Genomic DNA, 19813 nt, shown 5'->3' with positions numbered 1-19813 from the left:
TCCTTGATAGAGTTCCATGCTTTCTCTATAATTTTACAAATTTCAATGTTTGTATTTCTTACTCCTAATTCAACCTCATCAGTATATGGAGCTATTGACCCATGCAATCGTTCGTACAAAAATTGTCCATCAACTATTTCAATTAACGACATTATTTTGTTGTTGGAAAACGCATATTCCAGCGCCACCAATGTCAAAGATATTACCAGAACTATATCTTTGATTGCCAGAAATCGGACCTCCAAAACTTGCCAGTTGGAAATTATAGCCGCTAGCATACCACTTACGACAATGCAACTGTTAATCATCACCAAAGTGATTGGACCAGCAGCTTTCAATCCATCAGACCGCAACCACTCTGCAACTTCAAATATTTTCCCGAATGATTTATTGTTTTCCTGTAGAAAATATTAAAATTGTTGTAGCTATTATGATCAAAAATTATTGTAGTCATCTATATAATATATTATATTATAAACATTTAAATGGTCATGAATCTTCCGTTTTTAAATGTGTTGGTTCTTATGCCAATTACCTACTTTATCGAGATTTACAAACAATTTAAACCTATCTACTTCCCCACTGGAAAATAAGAGACTTCTTATGCAAGCGGTTTCAACTTACCAAATAGAGTTATTATTCATTTCACGTGAATAAAATGCATGAAATGTATTTAAATTCGAATTTTAATAAAATATTGTACTAATAGTCATGTTGCGATATAAATAACTTCATCAGCAATCATAATTGAACTTATTTCTCCAGGAATAATAAATTTATACAATCTACTATCATTATGCGATAAGCCGCTATACTGGTGAATTGTTTTATTCAATTCAATTTGAATAAATTGTTTATTTCCACTTTACATAACAATACATGTACATATATTTCATTTTTAACAAAATAAGAATTACATTTTACATAGAACAGTAAAAAAGAACATAATTTGAAGAGAGTGGAATTCCCCAGTAAGACTATATGCGCCTGAGTTTGGGGGATCATCATCAAACAAAATTATTTTATAAGCCAGTGTTTTTTATTTCCAATACTGCTTTTTTTGTTTTTTTTCCAAAAACACTGTTTTTATTCGGGTGAGGAGATCTTGGCAGGTGAAATTCCATTTTAATATTGTTTGAATGCCAGACATATATATTCATTGTCAATCAAAAGATGACATGATAAATTCACGGTACCATACTGTGTATACTATTTTACAAGTAAACGTGGTTTAGCGTTAAATGTAGCATGGTGCAATTATTTATTAATAAAAAATGCTCCAAGTGTTTATTCACTTATTTACAAGGGTAAACAACAAGTGAAACTCCAAATGTCTCCTTAACATAATAACAATGAGGTTCAAATACAATTCATATTCAAAACAAAAATCAAAAGTAATCTAACGCTAGAAAAAAGTAGGTAGCCTACTTGAAAAGCTATTTAGAAAAAAGTTGAAGTTGAGTTACAGTGGCCTACATTGATTACCGTATTCTCACCATTTTCTTTTATTGCAACTCAGCATACGTAGTTTCTGTCGAAATTTTTGTTCACAGCAGAGTGTTCGATCTGTTCGTAGTAGCTCATGAATGCATAATATTATTTTATTCCCTGTACTTGATAAATTCCCTATTGGCAACTCCACAAGGCAAGAAATGTTCAGAGTTAAGAGTGTGCTTTGTTCTCCACTTTCCAAATGAGAAAGAAGAAGTTGAAGAAAGGATACAAATAGACCCTCTCCCAGATATTCATGAAAAATAATTATATACTAATACTAAATTTCCTATTGGCAACTCCACAAGGCAAGAAATGTTCAGAGTTAAGAGTGTGCTCTGTTCTCCACTTTCCAAATGAGAAAGAAGAAGTTGAAGAAAGGATTCAAATAGACCCTCTCCCAGATATTCATAAAAAATAATTATGGTTGTTCATAGTATCTGCTAAGCCGATTGTTCTCAATGTTATTAACAACCGTCTTGGGGTCATTACAAACAGGATCAATCTGAGATTATCAGACTCTCTGCTCGAAGCGATTTCCAATTGTGACAAGTGTCACTGTAATTAAAAGATATTTTTAGAGAATAATTACCCTGAAAAACCTTCAATCTCAGCTTTTTACTGTCGTCCCTGAGAAATCACTGCACTCAATTACTTTTTGTTCAATTATCTTTCCTATCTTGCTTGGAGTAGTTTTCACTACTAAAAATACTATGAAGATTAATTTTCAATATCACATAGTTTGCCTCGTAACTATTGAAGATGATTCACATAATAGCTGAGTCTATTTCTTGGGCTTCAATCATTTAAATAATGAATAATGACAATGGAAGAGTAACACTCAAATTAAACTATCTTGTCTTTTACGTAGGTTGGACAAAAAATATTTTATTAAAATGTATAGAAGTTATAATATTTCCGAAACTATGAAGAATTCATTCAATTCTTTTATCCATATAGCTCAATCAAGTTTGATCATTTGTATAAATGAAAATCAATTATCTGGTTATAATATCAAGTTATTGCAAGTTGACTTGCACTTTGACATGTGCCGTGTCAATGTTTAAGCTTTTTGACACTTTTTAATACAATATTTTTGTAGTCGTGTGCGTTTGAATGAAAAAGGAGTAACTTGCCAGGGCTGGTTTTGCGTTTGAAAGTAGTATGTGTGTGTGTCGTCGTCATGATATCCATTTCCTGGGTTCCGACTACTTTTTATTCCATTGATATTTTAAGTTCAATAAACAAAACTATTTATTCAAAATTTCTATGTTCTTATTTCTATTTTAAAATAAAATTACGTTAAGTTGCTAATTATTCAACTATCAAGAAGGTACGTACAACATACACATTATTAGTAAAATACCTAATTGAAATCGTCAGTTCTCCAGATGATGATCGTGATACATATTGCAATATCTTCCCAACAATCCTATTCAAACAATCAAAAATATTGACTGTCCCACTTAGACTTTATGATTTTAAGAAGTAAGTATGTATTTATAATTTATGTAAATGTTTGTTCGCCTTCATTTCAAATTTGCCGCTATTCGGCCACTGCCACTTTGTTAAATGTGTTCCTAAATTTTCTCAGATTTATATCCACATTCAATAGAAGTTATTATCTTTAAAGTGTTTTAAATAGTTTTAAAAATATTTCTATCATAAAATTTCAAGTATAAGAAGTTAAGTTTACCTAAAATCTTGTATTACATCTTCGATGTAATACAGAAGGCGGTAAGATCTATTGACGACAGATCATATGATTTTTGTGGGCGAGTCGAGTCTGCTGGAGCTGTGTGTGTGCAATCAGTTCAATATTCTACAGCCCTAATTTATAAACTTTTGTAGTATATTTTGCATTTTAATCTTTAAAAATGGTTGGCTGTACTTTTAATATTGATGGAGGCTACTTGGAAGGACTTTGCAGAGGTTTCAAATGTGGAATTCTAAGGCAAACGGATTATTTGAACCTTGTGCAGTGTGAAACTTTGGAAGGTAAATTTGCTTTTATTTATTCAAAAAATCATTTATATTGATACCATTTTATAGATGGATATATCTTCTCTTTTGAAATAATCGTAAAAATTGAAATTTAGATAATTTTGAACGGGATAAGATACTGGATTCCCCTACATTGCCTACAACTTGACCAGGGTTTCTCGTACCCTATTTCTATTCTTGAGTCTTGTGATAAGATTCAAGCAATCTTCCTCTAGTGGGTAGTTGAATATTTCAAAATCAGAGTAAATAATACATAATTATACTAATTTATTTATTTTTGAGCGATTAAGGTAGCCTAAATCTAATTTATTTTAGGTAAGGTTATACTGTAAGTCTTCTGGCGTTTCAATTATTGGCCTACCTACCACCCACCTTGAGCATAATTTACTAAAATATAGTATTAATATTTTTGAGAGTAAGAACTAATAGGTGTATAGCCTAATTCATTTGTAATGACTGATGTTTTCTATGTTTAAAGCTTTTATCATTATTTTAGGACAGATATCTTGAAACTGATTCAGAACTAGGTATCATATAAAATGATAATAATAAGTGAATTTTATTCAATTTTGTGCGATTAATATATCATATCTTGACTTAGAAGTCTGTTCATGTCGTAAGATAAAAATTTCTAACCTAACCTAGGTACTTGATGAAATAAATAAAGATATTTATAAGGGTAAGTTTTTTCAAATTTCAATTATAATGGATGTATTCGCCTTTTCGTTATTTAAAAGGTTTTCTTGTATTGACATTTTTTATTTAGACTACTTTGTTGGAAGAGAACAAGTATTTTTTAACTTAAATAGGCTAGTAGAATGAAATATTTTAAATCACACTACTCTAAAGTTCCTCACAAAGATGAATTCAGTCCAAATCTAACGTAGAATAAACAATATTAGCCTACCAGTAATATACTATTTGATCAAACTAATAAATTTAGTCTGTTCAGTTCAAATCAAAGGTTAGGCTGGTCACACACAGATTAGTCAAAACAAGACTAGTCACATTTAGTCACAATACTTCACATTGCTGCTTATGACGCAACACACACTAATTAGTCATTGCAATTAGACATGACTCCATAAGCAACTATGTGAAGTATTGTGACTTAACGTGACTAGTCTTGTCTTGACTAATCGGTGTGTGATCAGCCTTAATCTTTTTATTTTTTGTTATCAAGTGATAATATTTGAAATTTTGTTACAGATTTAAAACTTCACCTTCAAGGAACAGATTATGGCAGCTTCTTGGCAAATGAACCAAGTCCTCTGGCCGTATCAGTAATTGATGACAAATTGAGGGAAAAGCTTGTGATTGAATTTCAACATATGCGCAATCAAGCTGTTGAACCCTTATCAACATTTCTAGACTTTATAACGTAAGTAGCCTAAGCTACCATTAATGTTTTTTGGTATAGGTCAGTCTGCATTATTACTCCAAATATTTTGGAAAAAAATTATGTTTCTATTCTAGAACGAATAATGTAATACTAAATATGGGATATGATCACCTTGAATTCTAATCGTATGCTAAGTAGTGTGAGACAATACTAAAATTGATTTGTTGAGAAAGCAAGAGTAAGTGTATGAAAATCTCAGTTCCAGTTCCAGAGTTTATTATCACTTCCAAGCACACGACAAACTTAAAAGATTAGGCAATGAATTTAATCAAATCAATTTATTTTCCATTTTTACAATATATACAGAGCATGAAATTACATAGTCATGAAACAATCACCATATAACTAAAAAATTACAATCATACCCTGAAGAACATTACCAAAAATCAAATATTCATGTAAAATAATCCCAAAGGTTACAGAAACCTGTTTGGGCAGAAAAAAACTACTTAAAATAAAAAAGAAGTGTTACGGTTTACAAAGCAAATTGAGAAAGAGTAAGCAAATAGAGTAGTAATTAATTATTTAATTATAGTGAAAAACAAACTTGAAATTTTATCAGCTTCATCCACGTTTTTGTCTCAATTTTGTTGGATCTTGGAAATGATTTCGCATTTCGTATAACACTGGTTTCATTTGCAATTTTGAGTTACTGATCAATATGATTCACGATGATGATCTATTGCGGCTCTAATTCTTTGGCTCTTAGTTACTTGTTGATTGAGTAGGCCTACATATTGAGCTTGAGCCCCACATTTTACAAGGGCAATGGTGATATTTCAAAAATAAAACTGCAACGAAAATTAAAAAAAAAACAAGTTATATTGCAAAATTGTGTTATGTCCAATAAAATTTGTCAAACACATAAATATGTGAAACTATTACATAATTTGAAAAATATTATTATAATAGTAAAATCAATTGTAAGAAGACTTGAGTAATTACTGCAATGGAAATACATGAGTAAAATAAAGTGAATTTGACTATATAATCAGTATTATGTTATGTTTAGGAATTGATTTTCTCATTTTCATGTTTATGCGAAACTTTCGATTATTTGAATGATGTTTTTGCATGGATGTTCAATAATAATATTAAAGATTATGATCATCATTCTATGTTGTGTTTTTTATTGTTTCCTGTTACTCAGTATTATAATCTATCTGTATAGGTATAGCTACATGATCGACAACATAATTCTTCTGATCACGGGTACTCTCCACCAGCGGCCCATTTCTGAGCTGATCCCCAAATGCCATCCACTCGGCAGCTTTGAGCAGATGGAGGCCATCCACGTGGCTGCCACGCCCGCTGAGCTCTACAATGCTGTTCTTGTCGATACCCCACTTGGTAAATTCCAACAACTCTTAACAGTTTCATTTAGGGTTTTTTGAACTAAAATCGTCCAAAGAATATTGTAATAGGCTACTCATGTACTCAAATAAAACTCTAGCTCTGGTATTTTGAAAACTGGTGACTGTTGATCATTTCGTTGTTTCTATTAGTCAGTAGTTGAACTATGGCATATTAGCGAAAAAATTATCAAAGTTATTCTAGTTCTTTTCTGTATAGTAGTGACAGTTGTTTGATATTCATCGCAAATTTAATCCATGTTATTCATGCTTGATATAGGAAATCGTGAATCACTTGATACTAAAAAAAATGAATTGAAGAATTTTGTGGAGCTATTATTACATCACCTTTTAAAAATATTTAGTTCTGTTTCATGATAAATTATTTAAATTCAAATTCAAATATTGGTTTATTTATAAAATATGACATATTTACAAATATAAAAGTGTTATAAAAATACATGAATAAATTCTCCCTGCTATTTGCTATTTTATTTAAATTGCTAGTTCAGCATTAGCATTATTGCTATCATAATGAGTCTGTTGGATAAATAGCCTACTTATTCTTGAATTGACGCGTTTATTGTAACCATGAGTCATCGAACCGGATAAATAGCCTACTTATTCTTGAATTTACGCGTTTATTGTAACCATGAGTCATCGATCCTTATCGGCTGGAAAATATGGCTACAACATTTTGTGATTGTAATATAAATATGGCTTCATCATTACAAATTCATTGTAACTTCATTCAACTTCACGTAAAAAATTACATCTTCTGGCACTCAAACTTAAGTTTTGCTGGCAACGCCAATTAAAAATTTAAGTTTAAATATTAGGTTTATTCTGTATAAGTATGAAGTATTTGTTTTATTTATTATTGTTGTCTTTATGATTGGCAAATAGATGATTTTGATTTTTTGGAAATTGCTTGTATTGATAATACTTATAATAAGCTCTCCTATTCATTCATACTACTAATAGTTGCCTTGTTATCCCCACTAAAATTTCACACAAATCGCTTCCATTTTCCTACATTGATAATAATTGACGATTTATACTCTAATGCTTCCATTGTTATTTTCAGCTCCTTTCTTTGTTGACTGCATCAGTGAGCAAGATTTAGATGAGATGAACATTGAGATCATAAGAAACACTCTTTACAAGGCATATTTGGAAGCCTTCTATGAATTCTGCAAGAACATCGGTGGAACAACCGCTGATGCCATGTGCGAAATAATTGCTGTGAGTATAATTACAGTAAACTTTGAGTGTTGAATTTAATCCAGTTGAATAAAATAATTATTGCTTCTTCCAGGAATCAGTCTAGAAATTAGGCCGGTATTCAAAATTATTTCAATTTTGAACTTGACTAAGTTAGTCAAGTTCGAACTTCAGTAAGTCAAGTTCCAGCAGATTCGCATCGACTTTTGAATACCGACATCAGTTCAATTCTGAAGTTTGGACTTAATCGAGTTCATACTTGAAATTATTTTGAATATAGGTCAAAAGGTTTCAAATTATGACTCAGGCAATTATTTATATTTTTTTTCTATTCTTCATTGTTTATGGTGATGAAATCAGCATTAATTTACTGACGAAATGAATGTAGTAAGTCACTTATAGGTAGAATAGAGCTTATGTAGTCTATTTTGTTGATCCTGTACTCAATTAATGCTCTGCTAGTATTAGAGGTACAGTAGCCTACGGTATATATATATTTTTAATTTTATTATTCACTTGAGTTGTTGGAAAGCTCTGTAATCGTGCAGGTAATATAAAAGACATTCTCCTGCTATTTCTGTTCGGCAGCTGATCAATTGAGCATCTGCCATTATCTTTAAGTCAACTCAATCTTTTGGAAAGAAAGAAACAATCTTTACAAACATCGCAAAGAAGGCCAAATACAGTTTGTATTTGATGTATGTAGGTATAAGACTTTTCATGTAGACTTTGTTATAAAATTGTATTATGACTGAAAAGTGTGTTCAAATAGTGCGTGTAGGACTAACCTTTATTGGACTAATATGGACTGTGTCATATTACCTACATTAGAGGGAAAATTAGCACAAGGATGGCCTTATTATTTCTCTTCCAAAGTTATGTTTATCAAGTGTCATTTGTACAAATTAATAAAATCAGTCTGTCTGTAGTTTTCTGCTCGTAAGCAGGTCCTTCTATATGGCAGCAGCCCTCCACTCTCTTCTACTCTCTGCCAGTCGCTTCGTTGCATAGTAGCTCATCCCTCCTTGATGTCGTCCAACATTTTGTATCTTCTTCTCCCTCTTCCTCTTCTTCCCTGAATGGTCCCCTCCATGGCATCCACCAACAAGCATTGCCGTCTCATCCAATGTCCCAGCCATCTCCTCTTTCTTCCCTTTATCACATCCAGCAGACTCCTTCTTTCCCCAACCCTCCTCAACACCTCCTCGTTTGTAACTTTATCCCTCCAACTGATCCCCTCCATCCTTCTCCATATCCACATTTCCAATGCCTCAAGCCTCCTCTTATTCTACTTTCTCAGCGTCCAAGTTTCTGCACCATACAGTGCCACACTCCAAACATAGCACTTTATTAGCCTTTTCCTTAATGTCTTGTCCAGTTGGCTACCAAGAATTCTCTTTTTCTTATTGAATGCTGTTTTTGCCATAGCAATTCTTACTTTGATTTCTTTGTTGCATTTCATATCCTCTTCCATTATGCTTCCTAAATACTTGAAAGATGATACCTGTTCCATCTGTTCACCCTCCAGTACAGCATTCCCCATTCTTGCTTTCCCTGCACCAATTCTCATGCACTTTGTCTTCCTGACGTTTATCCTCATTCCATACCTCTCACAAGCCTCATTCACATCTCTCAACATTCCATTCATCATTGTCCAGCTATCAGCCAGGATCGCCATAAAAAATCAGTATACCATAGTAATTCAAATTGCATTCAATCTTTAAATCAAATAATAATTCTTTAGCTTATGCTTTTATAATCATACAATAGTTTACCTACAGTATATTATAAATTATTTTGATTTAGTGTATAAGCTAGCATAATCCATAAAAAATAAATCAATCTAATCTAATATTTTGAGAACCAATAATAAATTTCCTTTTCCAAATTCCTAGTATGAGGGTAATGCTGAGCAGGCACCATTGTAAAGTCTCTCTGACAACTTCTTCACTTGATGCAGAAGTAATTTTCATTATTTTTAAATTTATCTGATCTGGTTACATCAATAAAATATCATGGAGATTCCATCATATAAAAGCGTTTTTCACTTTTGAAGTCAATTCTCAAGTAGTGACTCCATTGATTGTATTCACAACACTTCACAATGATTTTTGATTTTCACACTTAGTGAAATCAGTGGACAAAAGAGATGAACACATTCCGAACTCAATTTTCATTGAGTCAGCTATTGTTGTGTTGTTGCTTTTTCATTTCCAGAATAAATAAATACATTAGCTCATATATTTTTAATCCATATTTTTAATTAGGTATGTAGTAGTAAATCGATTGTTTGGTTTGCAGTTTGAAGCTGACCGCCGTGCCATAATAATCACGATCAACTCGTTCGGCACGGAGCTGACAAAGGACGACCGCGCCAAGCTGTACCCGCGCTGCGGCAAGCTGAACCCCGACGGGCTGGCTGCTCTGGCCAGGGCTGACGACTACGAACAAGTCAAGGCTGTCGCTGAGTATTATGCTGTAAGTCACTGCTCTCTTCACTATCATCCCACACTGAATGATTTGTAATATTCTTGTATTATATTTAATACTTACTTTCTCCTTGTCTCTACAACCCATTTATTTATTTATTTGATAGAGCAAACAAAACAAGTCGGAAAAGAAAAAAACAGGCTATAGACCAAAACTTCTTCAATTTCATAATTCTGTCACAAATTGTCCAAATATAATGTAGGTAATGTCTTTATTATTATTAAATCTAATTATTTAGGGTCTTGGCCTCCCGTAATACGCATCTCCATTCATCTCGATCCTGTGCTTTCTTTCTCCATCCTCTCATGCCCATCTGCCTCAAGCCAGCCTCAACGTCATTGATCCATCGCAGTCTTGGCCTTCCAATCAATCTCCTTCCACCTGGATTCATCCTGTAGACTTTCTTTGCACTATTCACTCGAGTCACTCATCTACATGCCCTAAGACGCCGCACCTTTATTTCAGCTACAATGTCTAAAGAATTATAAAGTTCTTGCAGCTCTTGATTGGTGCGGATTCTCCATACTCCAGCATCACAGATAGGATTATATTTAATACAATGTAATATTGTAATGTCATAATGTATTATTACGATCATATTGATTGTAATGATAGTATGTTATTATATAATAAATTACTATAGTAATATATTATATAATAAACATAATAACATAATTAAATCACGTAGTTTCCAAACACGTTTTAATTCTTCAAGATTCTGGAAATATGCTTCATTCACTATTTTTTTATTTTATCATGTACAAGTAATTTACTTGAGGAGACACATTATAGGTTCGAAGGTTAAAAGGTGCTAAACATTTTCTTGAAACAAAAATAATTTGAGAATAATTTTCATTACACTTTTCAGGAGTACAGTGCTTTGTTCGAGGGCGCTGGAAACAATCCTGGCGATAAAACGCTGGAGGATCGATTCTTTGAGCAGGAGGTAAGTGATATTTATGTTGTTTTAGAAACATGTCACTTTTCCATACAAATATGATTTATTTACCTTACCTTGGAAAGACGGTTGGTTTCCAAAATATAATCTCTCATCTACAACTACAACACATTCATTTTTTTTTTGTACCGTTCTGTTCAAGATTCCTTGGGATTTCAATTTGATTATATCAATTTTGAAAATATTTAAACTTTGCTCATGTTGAAGTGAAATAAGTGCACTCTCCATCATAATTTGTCCTTCTAGACTGAATCTATACTTGTATTTTTTGAGGTTATTGTGCTGAAAAGGAAATGAGTAGGCTAATCGTATTAATTAAAAAAAAAAACTAATTGTATTTCGAACTATATATAAAGTAATTGAGAATTGGATATATCGAAAGCTTGGTGAACAACATTTGTATGTCCATTTTTCAATTTCTGAGATAATCTCTACTAGCATTAAATCTCAAGCTGCTATTTGTCTTCTGCTTAGTGAATTGTAATCTGGCTGGCTCTTCTGGTCACACGGGGTTCAATTCAGGGCCTCTGAAATGAATTGTAGACCGACTTGTCTCACTTGAGTTATTCTATGAGAAGTTTCAACAAACCTGTAAAAATCTCAAAAGTGGTTCTCAGTTTCACATGAAAATTGATTAGATTGCTTTGTTATTATTTATGATATTGTAATAACTAATCCAAAGTATTTCATTGATTACTTAATAATTATTATTGACCTGCTTATTATCGGTGTTATCAGTATTATTTATTGGCTGTGGTGTTATATGTTGTATATTCTTGAAATGATACAAAATTTGGTGGCTCATTGACATAATATGTATATTCTGCCGCTTCTGCTTTGTTTTCTCCCATGTTTACCGTGGATAATTTACAGCAACAGTTTACAGTACGGTACCTAGTCGTTTTGAAAGTATCGATTGATAATAATTATTATTGAGTCGACTAGTTTGTCTAGTAATCATTTATTTTATGCTTATTTGCGTTTCACATGGAAATTACTGTTTTTTATCTATCAATACTAAGGTTAAATATTGATGTCCACATATGTCGACGGTGGGAACGACTGGTAGGGGCGATAGTTGTTGCAATTATTTGTTTGTTTTCAGGCTAACGGTCGCTGAAATCGCCAGTATTTTAGAAGAAGATGAAGATATTGTCGATCCAACATTTTTCATAGATCCACCTGAAAATGCAGCCATCAGTGAGTGTGATTCCGATGATGATACTCCTACAGGCAACATAAATCATTTATCTGGTAACCAACTCCGAGCTCGTGGTGAATTGATAGGAAGAAAGTTAACTGATGATGGGCTAGTTGAATTTAGAATCGGCGAAATAGAGGAAGAAGAAATAAGTCAAGAAAATACTGAAGAAGAAGGCAAATGTGAACAAGAAGTAAACGAAGAAGAGAGTGTATCAATAAGCACAAATAAAAATACTGAAGAACGAATTAGTGAAAATGTGACTGAGAAAAATTCGAAGAAGAGAAAACAAAAGAAAGATGTGAACAAAAAGAAGAAGAAGAAGGTGAAAGTGCTCAAGAAAATTCGTAAATGGCAAGAAAATGACATTGCAGATAAGACTTCTATAGAGTTTACTCGGGCAAATTTCTTGGAAAATGACTATTCTCCAGTAGAGCTATTTGAATTCTTTTTTGACAATGAAGTGGTTGAATACATCGTTTTTTGTACTAATCTATATGCTAGAGAAAAGGGAAATATGGATTTTTCTACCTCGAAAAATGAAATACGTCAGTTTTTTTCTATTCTTTTTTTGTCTGGCTATAACACAATGGCACGTTACAGAATGTACTGGGAAACAGCAGAAGACACCCATCATGAGGCAGTTTCAAGTGCTATGTCACGTAATCGTTTTGAAGATCTCCTACGTTACATCCACTTCTGTGAAAATGTAAAGATTGACAAAGATGACAAATTTGCTAAAGTCCGGCCAGTCATGTGTATGTTGAACGAACGATGGCTTCAGTACTTTCCTGGTGATGTCTATCTTTCAATCGATGAGTCCATGGTACCATATTTTGGTAGACATGGCGCAAAACAACATATCCATGGAAAGCCTATTAGATTTGGCTACAAAGTTTGGATGCTTGCTACAAGGTTAGGATATGCAATTCAAATGGAACCATATCAGGGCAAATCGACTGGTGCAACAAATCCAGAACTCGGTGTGGGAGGGTCAGTTGTAATGGACCTAATTTCCGAACTTCCATCAGATAGGAAATACTGTTTCTTCTTTGACAACTTCTTCACATCTCTCAAACTACTGGAGGAATTGCGAAATAATGGACACTACGGAACAGGAACAATCAGAGTAGACAGAGTACAGGGTGCCCCTCTCCGCCAGCCTCAAGATCTAAAAAAAGAGCCAAGAGGAACTTTCCATCAAGTCACTGATACAGACACTAATATAACCCTTGTAAGATACATGGATAATAGTGTCTTTACAATGGCATCAACAGCAACAGGTGTTCAGCCAATGGGAAAAGCAAAACGTTGGTCAAGTCATCAGAAAAAGCACATAATTATTCCTCAGCCTAATTGTGTGAACTGGTATAATTTGCATATGGGTGGGGTGGATAGATTAGACGAGAATGTTGCTGCATACCGGATAAACATCCGTAATAAGAAGTGGTATTGGCCGATCATTGCATACCTCTTGAATGTTAGTATGAACAATGCTTGGTTATTGTACAGAATGACACAAAGAGGGGTGGAAAACAAACTTGATCTCCTTGGCTTTACAAGATACATTGTCCGCACTTATTTACAAACATGCACAACCCCTCGCCCTTCTTCAGGAAGACCAAGTATGAAAGTGTCTAATAGGGTTCTGCCGGAAGTTCGTTTCAGTGGTAAGGATCATTTTCTGGAAACTGTCGAAAAACAAGTACGCTGTGCATTGTGTTCCAAAGCAACCAGAAAAAAATGCAAAATATGCAAAGTTGGTTGCCATGTGTTGTGTGCAGAGGCATTCCACACCCGCTAATGATTCATCAAGTACATAATTAACAATGTAATGATGCAATAAACCTTTTTAAAAATCAATTGTCAAGTAATTTGTAATGTAATGATGTAATAAAACTTTTTTATAATCAATTGTCAAGTAATTTGTAATTTAATGATGAAATAAAACACATAAAAATAAATAATAGTACTTTTTCAACTACCAGAATACACCCCACCGTTCATTCCCACTGTCGACAAATGTAGACATGCATCTGTTTTATCTACCTGGGACCGATCATTCCCACTGTCGACATATGTCGACATGCTGTATTTTGTTTGTATCTACAAATTTTGCATATTTTATAGTATATCTATAGTGAATATGTAATACTAAAGTAAACTTTTCGTATAAACTAAGAAAAAATGAAAAAATAATAATTTGGGATGAAACGGGATATATTGAGTTAATCTAGATTTTTCGCTCCTCTATTGGTGCTTTGTGTTTGGGTGATAATGCTCTTGCCCTTTTCGCAGTCTATGATTCTTGTATTGAATGGTGATGAATGATGCGGTTTCTGTTAGCAGCCATTCAATTTCACAGATTAATTAAAGTGCGGAGTAGTGTGTAATCTTTTTGAGGCATAGCTTAAAGTTATTAAAAATTTGTATTAGGTTTATACTTTTTTTTTCTTCTTTTTCAACTTCAAATTTCTATTCTCTTTTTCTTGTTTAGGCTTTATATGTTTTTCTCATTAATTTTTATTATTGTATCTTATGTCATTGAATTCTAATTTATCCATTTATTATCGGAATGTTAGAGGACTTCGTACTAAAACTTCAAGTCTGTACGCATCGTTATTGGGCAGCAACTATGATCTGATAATTTTAACTGAAACATGGTTACATGATGGCATAAAAAGTTCTGAAATATTTGATGAACGATATGCTGTTTATCGAAGTGATAGGGGTAGTGGCGATGGTCTTCGGAGGGGAGGAGGAGTACTTGTCGCCGTTCAGAGATCGTTGCAATCTGAGCTCTGTGAGGAGCTCAAAATAAGTGACATTAATAATTAATAATAAAAATAAGATCTAATTCCACTCACTTCTTCATTAATGCTGTTTATTTATCGCCGACAATTTCAACAAATGTTTTTCTCAATTATTGTGACCACCTTGAATCACTCAATGGCCTAATCAACGGTAATTTCTTGGTTATCGGAGACTTTAATCTGCCTGAAATCTGCTCAAATGATTATGATTTTTTTGTGGGGACAATTAAGGCAAGAATGCTTCACAATTTTATGTCATTCTATGATCTTGTTTCTCTAAATCCGGTAAAAAACGAACTGGGTAGGACTTTGGACCTGGTCCTTTGTAACTTTCCTGCCAAAGTCTTCCAAAGCGATGATCCCTTGCTTCCTGAAGACGGCCATCACCCGGCATTGTGTGTTGATGCTTCGTATTCTGTTCCGGAGGCAAATGAATCTCCGGGTGATCCATTTGAATCCCGGTATAATTATTCTAAAGGGGATTACTTTCAACTTTATTGTAAGCTGCGAGACTGTTGTTGGGACTCTGTGTTTGGCTGTACTGATGTCGACTCTGCAGTGGACGTGTTCTATAGTCTACTCTACAAATATTTGGATGAGTGTATTCCAAGGATCGTATTGAAGAAAAAAAAAAATAAATACCCTCCTTGGTTTACTCCTGATATAATTTCTGATTTGAGGATTAAGAATAGATGTGCACGAAAAAGAAGAGTGTCCCCTTATCATGATAACCTTTTCAAAAGTTTACGAACATCCTTGAAGGCTAGAATATCTAAGTCTCATGAAAACTATTTGACATCGATTCAGTCAGGCTTGGATGGAAGTATGAAAAACTTTTGGAATTATGTAAATTCCAAGAGAAAAACGTCGTTTGTGGAGTCGACGATGTCGCTGAATGGGGAGTCCTACTGCGGTTCTGCGGTTGTAGATGGGTTCGCGAAATATTTTGAGTCAGTGTATGAGGTTGATACACACGCCGCCCCTGATATGCATGAGAATGAGCTGGAGATGTCTGGGAGATTGGGATTAGGTGTTGGTATTGATTCTGTCTCCTCTGACGAGATCCTGTCTGCTATTAACAGCCTTAGATCTAGCTGTTCCGAGGGCCCTGACTTGATACCTACTTTTATTGTGAAGGGTTGTGCAGAGGTACTCCTTAGTCCATTGCAATTCATTTTCAATTTATCGATTAGGACTGGCCAATTCCCTTCTAAATGGAAGGTCGCTAGAATTACTCCTATCTTCAAGTCAGGTAAGAGAACTGATATAAGTAATTATAGGCCCATATCAATTTTAAATTGCTTTTCCAAAGTTTTTGAAATAATTTTGCATGCAGTTATATACAGGCAGGTGAAGGGAGTAATCGCGGACGAGCAACATGGATTTCTGTCAGGCCGTTCTACGGTGACTAATCTAATGGAGTTCAGCAATGAGGTATCCAGAGTTCTTGACGGTGGAGGGCGGGTTGATGTTGTTTTTTCGGATCTCTCAAAGGCATTCGATTCAATCAATCACAGAATATTAGTTAAAAAACTGAAGTCGATTGGTTTCTGTACAAGCCTGGCAAATCTTGTTGAGAGCTATTTGAATTCAAGAGTGCAATATGTTAGAGTACATAATTTCAAGTCTAGAACTTTCAACTGTACATCTGGGGTGCCTCAGGGTTCTAACCTTGGACCACTTCTCTTCCTTCTATTCATTAACGATCTCCCTGCTGTCTTTGATGGTTCATCCTGTCTGATGTATGCAGATGATGTGAAGCTGTACAAAGCGATTTTGAGCCCTGATGACTGCCTTAGCCTTCAAATGGATGTTGATAAACTAAGTGTATGGAGTATGAATAATGGCCTTAGAATAAATATAGCTAAATGCAAAACTTTATCATTTTCCCGGCAGGTAGCTTCACACAGATGCATCTATAGTATTGATGGTATACCGTTGGAGGAGGTAGAGTCTTTTAAGGGTGTGATTTATTCACACCCTGGGTGATTTATAAATCACCTGGGTGTGATTTACAGCTCTGATTTCACATTCAATAAACATATAGACCTTTTGTGTAGTAGGGCCAATCAGCAGATGGGGTTTATCCTGAGAACATGTTCACCTTTCAATGATGTCTCACCCATAATATTTCTGTATAAATCTCTTGTCCGAAGTATTCTTGAGTATGCGTCTGAAATTTGGAACCCTTATTGTAATGATCAAGTGATAATAAAATAGATTCCCCATATTTGCTTTCATATGTAAATATTTATATATCTACCATATCACGTCGCTCCACTTTCTCTTTTTTTGTGCCCCGGTCCAGAACTGTGAGTCACTATAATTCTCCAGTCAACAGAATTCAGAGACTTTTCAACTCTTTCTCTGGGTAACTGGACATCTTCTGGTTCTCTCGTGAAAAATTTTATAGAATATTAAACAGTCTATTGTGAGATATCCTTGCTCAGTCGTGTTGTCGATTATTTGTTGCTGTATATAGGTGTGTATCTATTGCACTATGTGCTCGTACATCTTACTCATTCTGTTGCTTCATTGGCAGGTACCAGTCCTCTGACATTCATTTGTTAGTTATATCCATTCTTTGTAACATTTTTATTTTAATTTTAGAACCTTTTCATTTCTATATTCCGTTTTATAATTATTTTATTGTATACATCTATTTCTTTTCCTTCTCTTGTATTTCTATAGTTTTTTTTTCTTTTAACAATATTGCAATTGAAAGTTACTTTGTTCATTTTTTTTTTCATTGTATTGTTGTATTGTTGTATTTCACGTATTGTATCTTGTATTGTTGTATTTGTGAAGGAGACACATTAGGGGTAACCTGTTGTCTCCATAAATAGATAAATAAATAAATAAATTATGTTATATTATATTATGTATGCACATTATATATATATATTATATATATATATATTATATATATATATATATATATATATATATATATATATATATATATATATATGTCAATGTAGTATCAGATCACGAAGCTCAGAAATTGGCATTGATTATTATGGTTCGTATTTTTCATTCAAATCAGACTATTTACAACTTATTCATATTTCATTTGTGGGATGTAATAAAAACATTTTGATTGCAATATTCAAGTGTAGTGCTGGTGTAGCTCATTATAAGTTGATTGGTGAAAACAAATTGTGTTATCTATTTAAAAATTCCTTGGTCATTTGACACAAGCACTCAAGTCCACTTTTTAAAGAAATGAGAATTTCACATCTGGATGTAGAATTTTCGAGATCTACACTTTGGTAAAACCACTTTAGTCCTACCTCCGTTATCAAGACCATTATAACATCTTAAGTCAGGTATTGCTGATGAATTTTTGGAGTCTATGCTTGGGTATAAACACTTTACTGTAGTTAGTTTAAAAATGTGAATAGCTTGCTGTTTGGATGGTGTAAAGTATCATTTGGTAGAATGACTTAAGTCCACTTATGTCATATTTTTTCATGGACCAAACAACTCAAAATCATTAGTTTTTTTATTTATTCATTATTTTGGAATAATAGAATCATGAATAAGTGTATTTTGAACCTACTTTGTAAGTTTTATTGTGATAGGATCGAAAATATTCTTGAAAATTATGTTTGCACATACAAGAAAACTTTGGACTCCATTTTCTCAAAACTGCAGTTTTGGACTTGAGTGATTATGACATATGACCATGGAATTAATGCTTCTTAGTTTTGGTGGTATAGTTGGTTATTATTTGTTAATCAGGTGCAGTTGAACGTGAATGCTTTCCTGCAACAATTCCACTTCGGTGTGTTCTACTCTTATCTGAAGCTGAAAGAGCAGGAATGTCGAAACATTGTGTGGATCGCTGAGTGCGTCGCTCAAAAACACAGAGCAAAAATCGACAACTATATTCCAATTTTCTAATTGCATTTACATTTCCAGAAATCCTGGAATATCTATCGAAAGTATCAACAATAATTATTAGGTTTATTTTTCAAAATTGCCCAGAATAATTGTTCTCCCTCCTTTTGTTTTTTTAATAGTTATCTGTTCTCTCTTATGAAAATTTTATTGTAAATATCTATCATACTGTATTATGTGTCTAAATTCGTATAATATCACTGTTTTTACTGTGTAAGTAGAATATATTTTTAATTCTCATCTATTTGGAAAATTCTGAAGGGATCATTATTATTTGATTTGTTTTTGCGCGAGATTGATTTGACGAAGGACCACCAAGATCAAAATGAATCTTTTAATCAGTTTCCTGGCAGTATTTTTGAAGCATGATATATAGAATGGATGCTATTTCTACTATATAAACTCTTATATCATCTGGAAAATGAAATCCCCAACATATCTTCTACATTCCATGGCTTCAATTTATTCGTGAATTATTTTTAATTTTGCAGTGTTTCTTGTTCCAAAAACTTGGGCTTTTGAGCAATCCGGTGGACAAAGTATAATTTTATACTGCGATTGTCTCAATAACCATAGTTTAATTTTGAATTTCACACATTTCATGTATTTTATAGTTTTAATTTTGTCAATCTTGTTATTGCAATTTTTAAACATTGATAACTTAGAACAATTGAAAGAATATTGTGTTTTGTGGTGATCACTGTTCAATCTGTTATTGTTAAGAATTATTAAAAGTAGATAGCTAATATTCATCTTGAGGCTTAAAATAATGTAGATTCATATAGCTATTACATTATAATTCACAGTAGTGTATATCATAGTATTGTAAATTGATTGCATGTACAGTATGTTTCAGTTGAATGTATTATCAGATAGAAAATCATCGCTCTTGAATACCATGTTATGTACAGTTGAATATATTTATCATAAATCATGTAATACGGTGTCTGGTGTAATTAAATGTTTGGAAAAATT

The 19813-nt window shown here is 33.2% G+C and overlaps 1 protein-coding gene across 1 annotated transcript; it reads left to right on the top strand.

The window, feature by feature from the left end:
- Positions 1 to 3245: 3245 nt before the first annotated feature.
- On the top strand, positions 3246 to 19813 carry LOC111044953 (V-type proton ATPase subunit d). Its single transcript, XM_022330230.2, has 7 exons — positions 3246 to 3489; positions 4705 to 4876; positions 6069 to 6247; positions 7337 to 7494; positions 9775 to 9951; positions 10832 to 10909; positions 18680 to 19813. Exons 1-7 carry the CDS (start codon positions 3369 to 3371, stop codon positions 18839 to 18841), a joined length of 1047 nt encoding a protein of 348 aa, XP_022185922.2. The 5' UTR covers positions 3246 to 3368; the 3' UTR covers positions 18842 to 19813.

Source organism: Nilaparvata lugens, chromosome 3 (genome assembly GCF_014356525.2).
Source record: "Nilaparvata lugens isolate BPH chromosome 3, ASM1435652v1, whole genome shotgun sequence".
NCBI classification, from domain to species: Eukaryota; Metazoa; Arthropoda; class Insecta; order Hemiptera; family Delphacidae; genus Nilaparvata; species Nilaparvata lugens.
The sequence above is the reverse complement of the archived record's forward strand: the minus strand, read 5'-3'. Positions and strand labels throughout refer to the sequence as shown.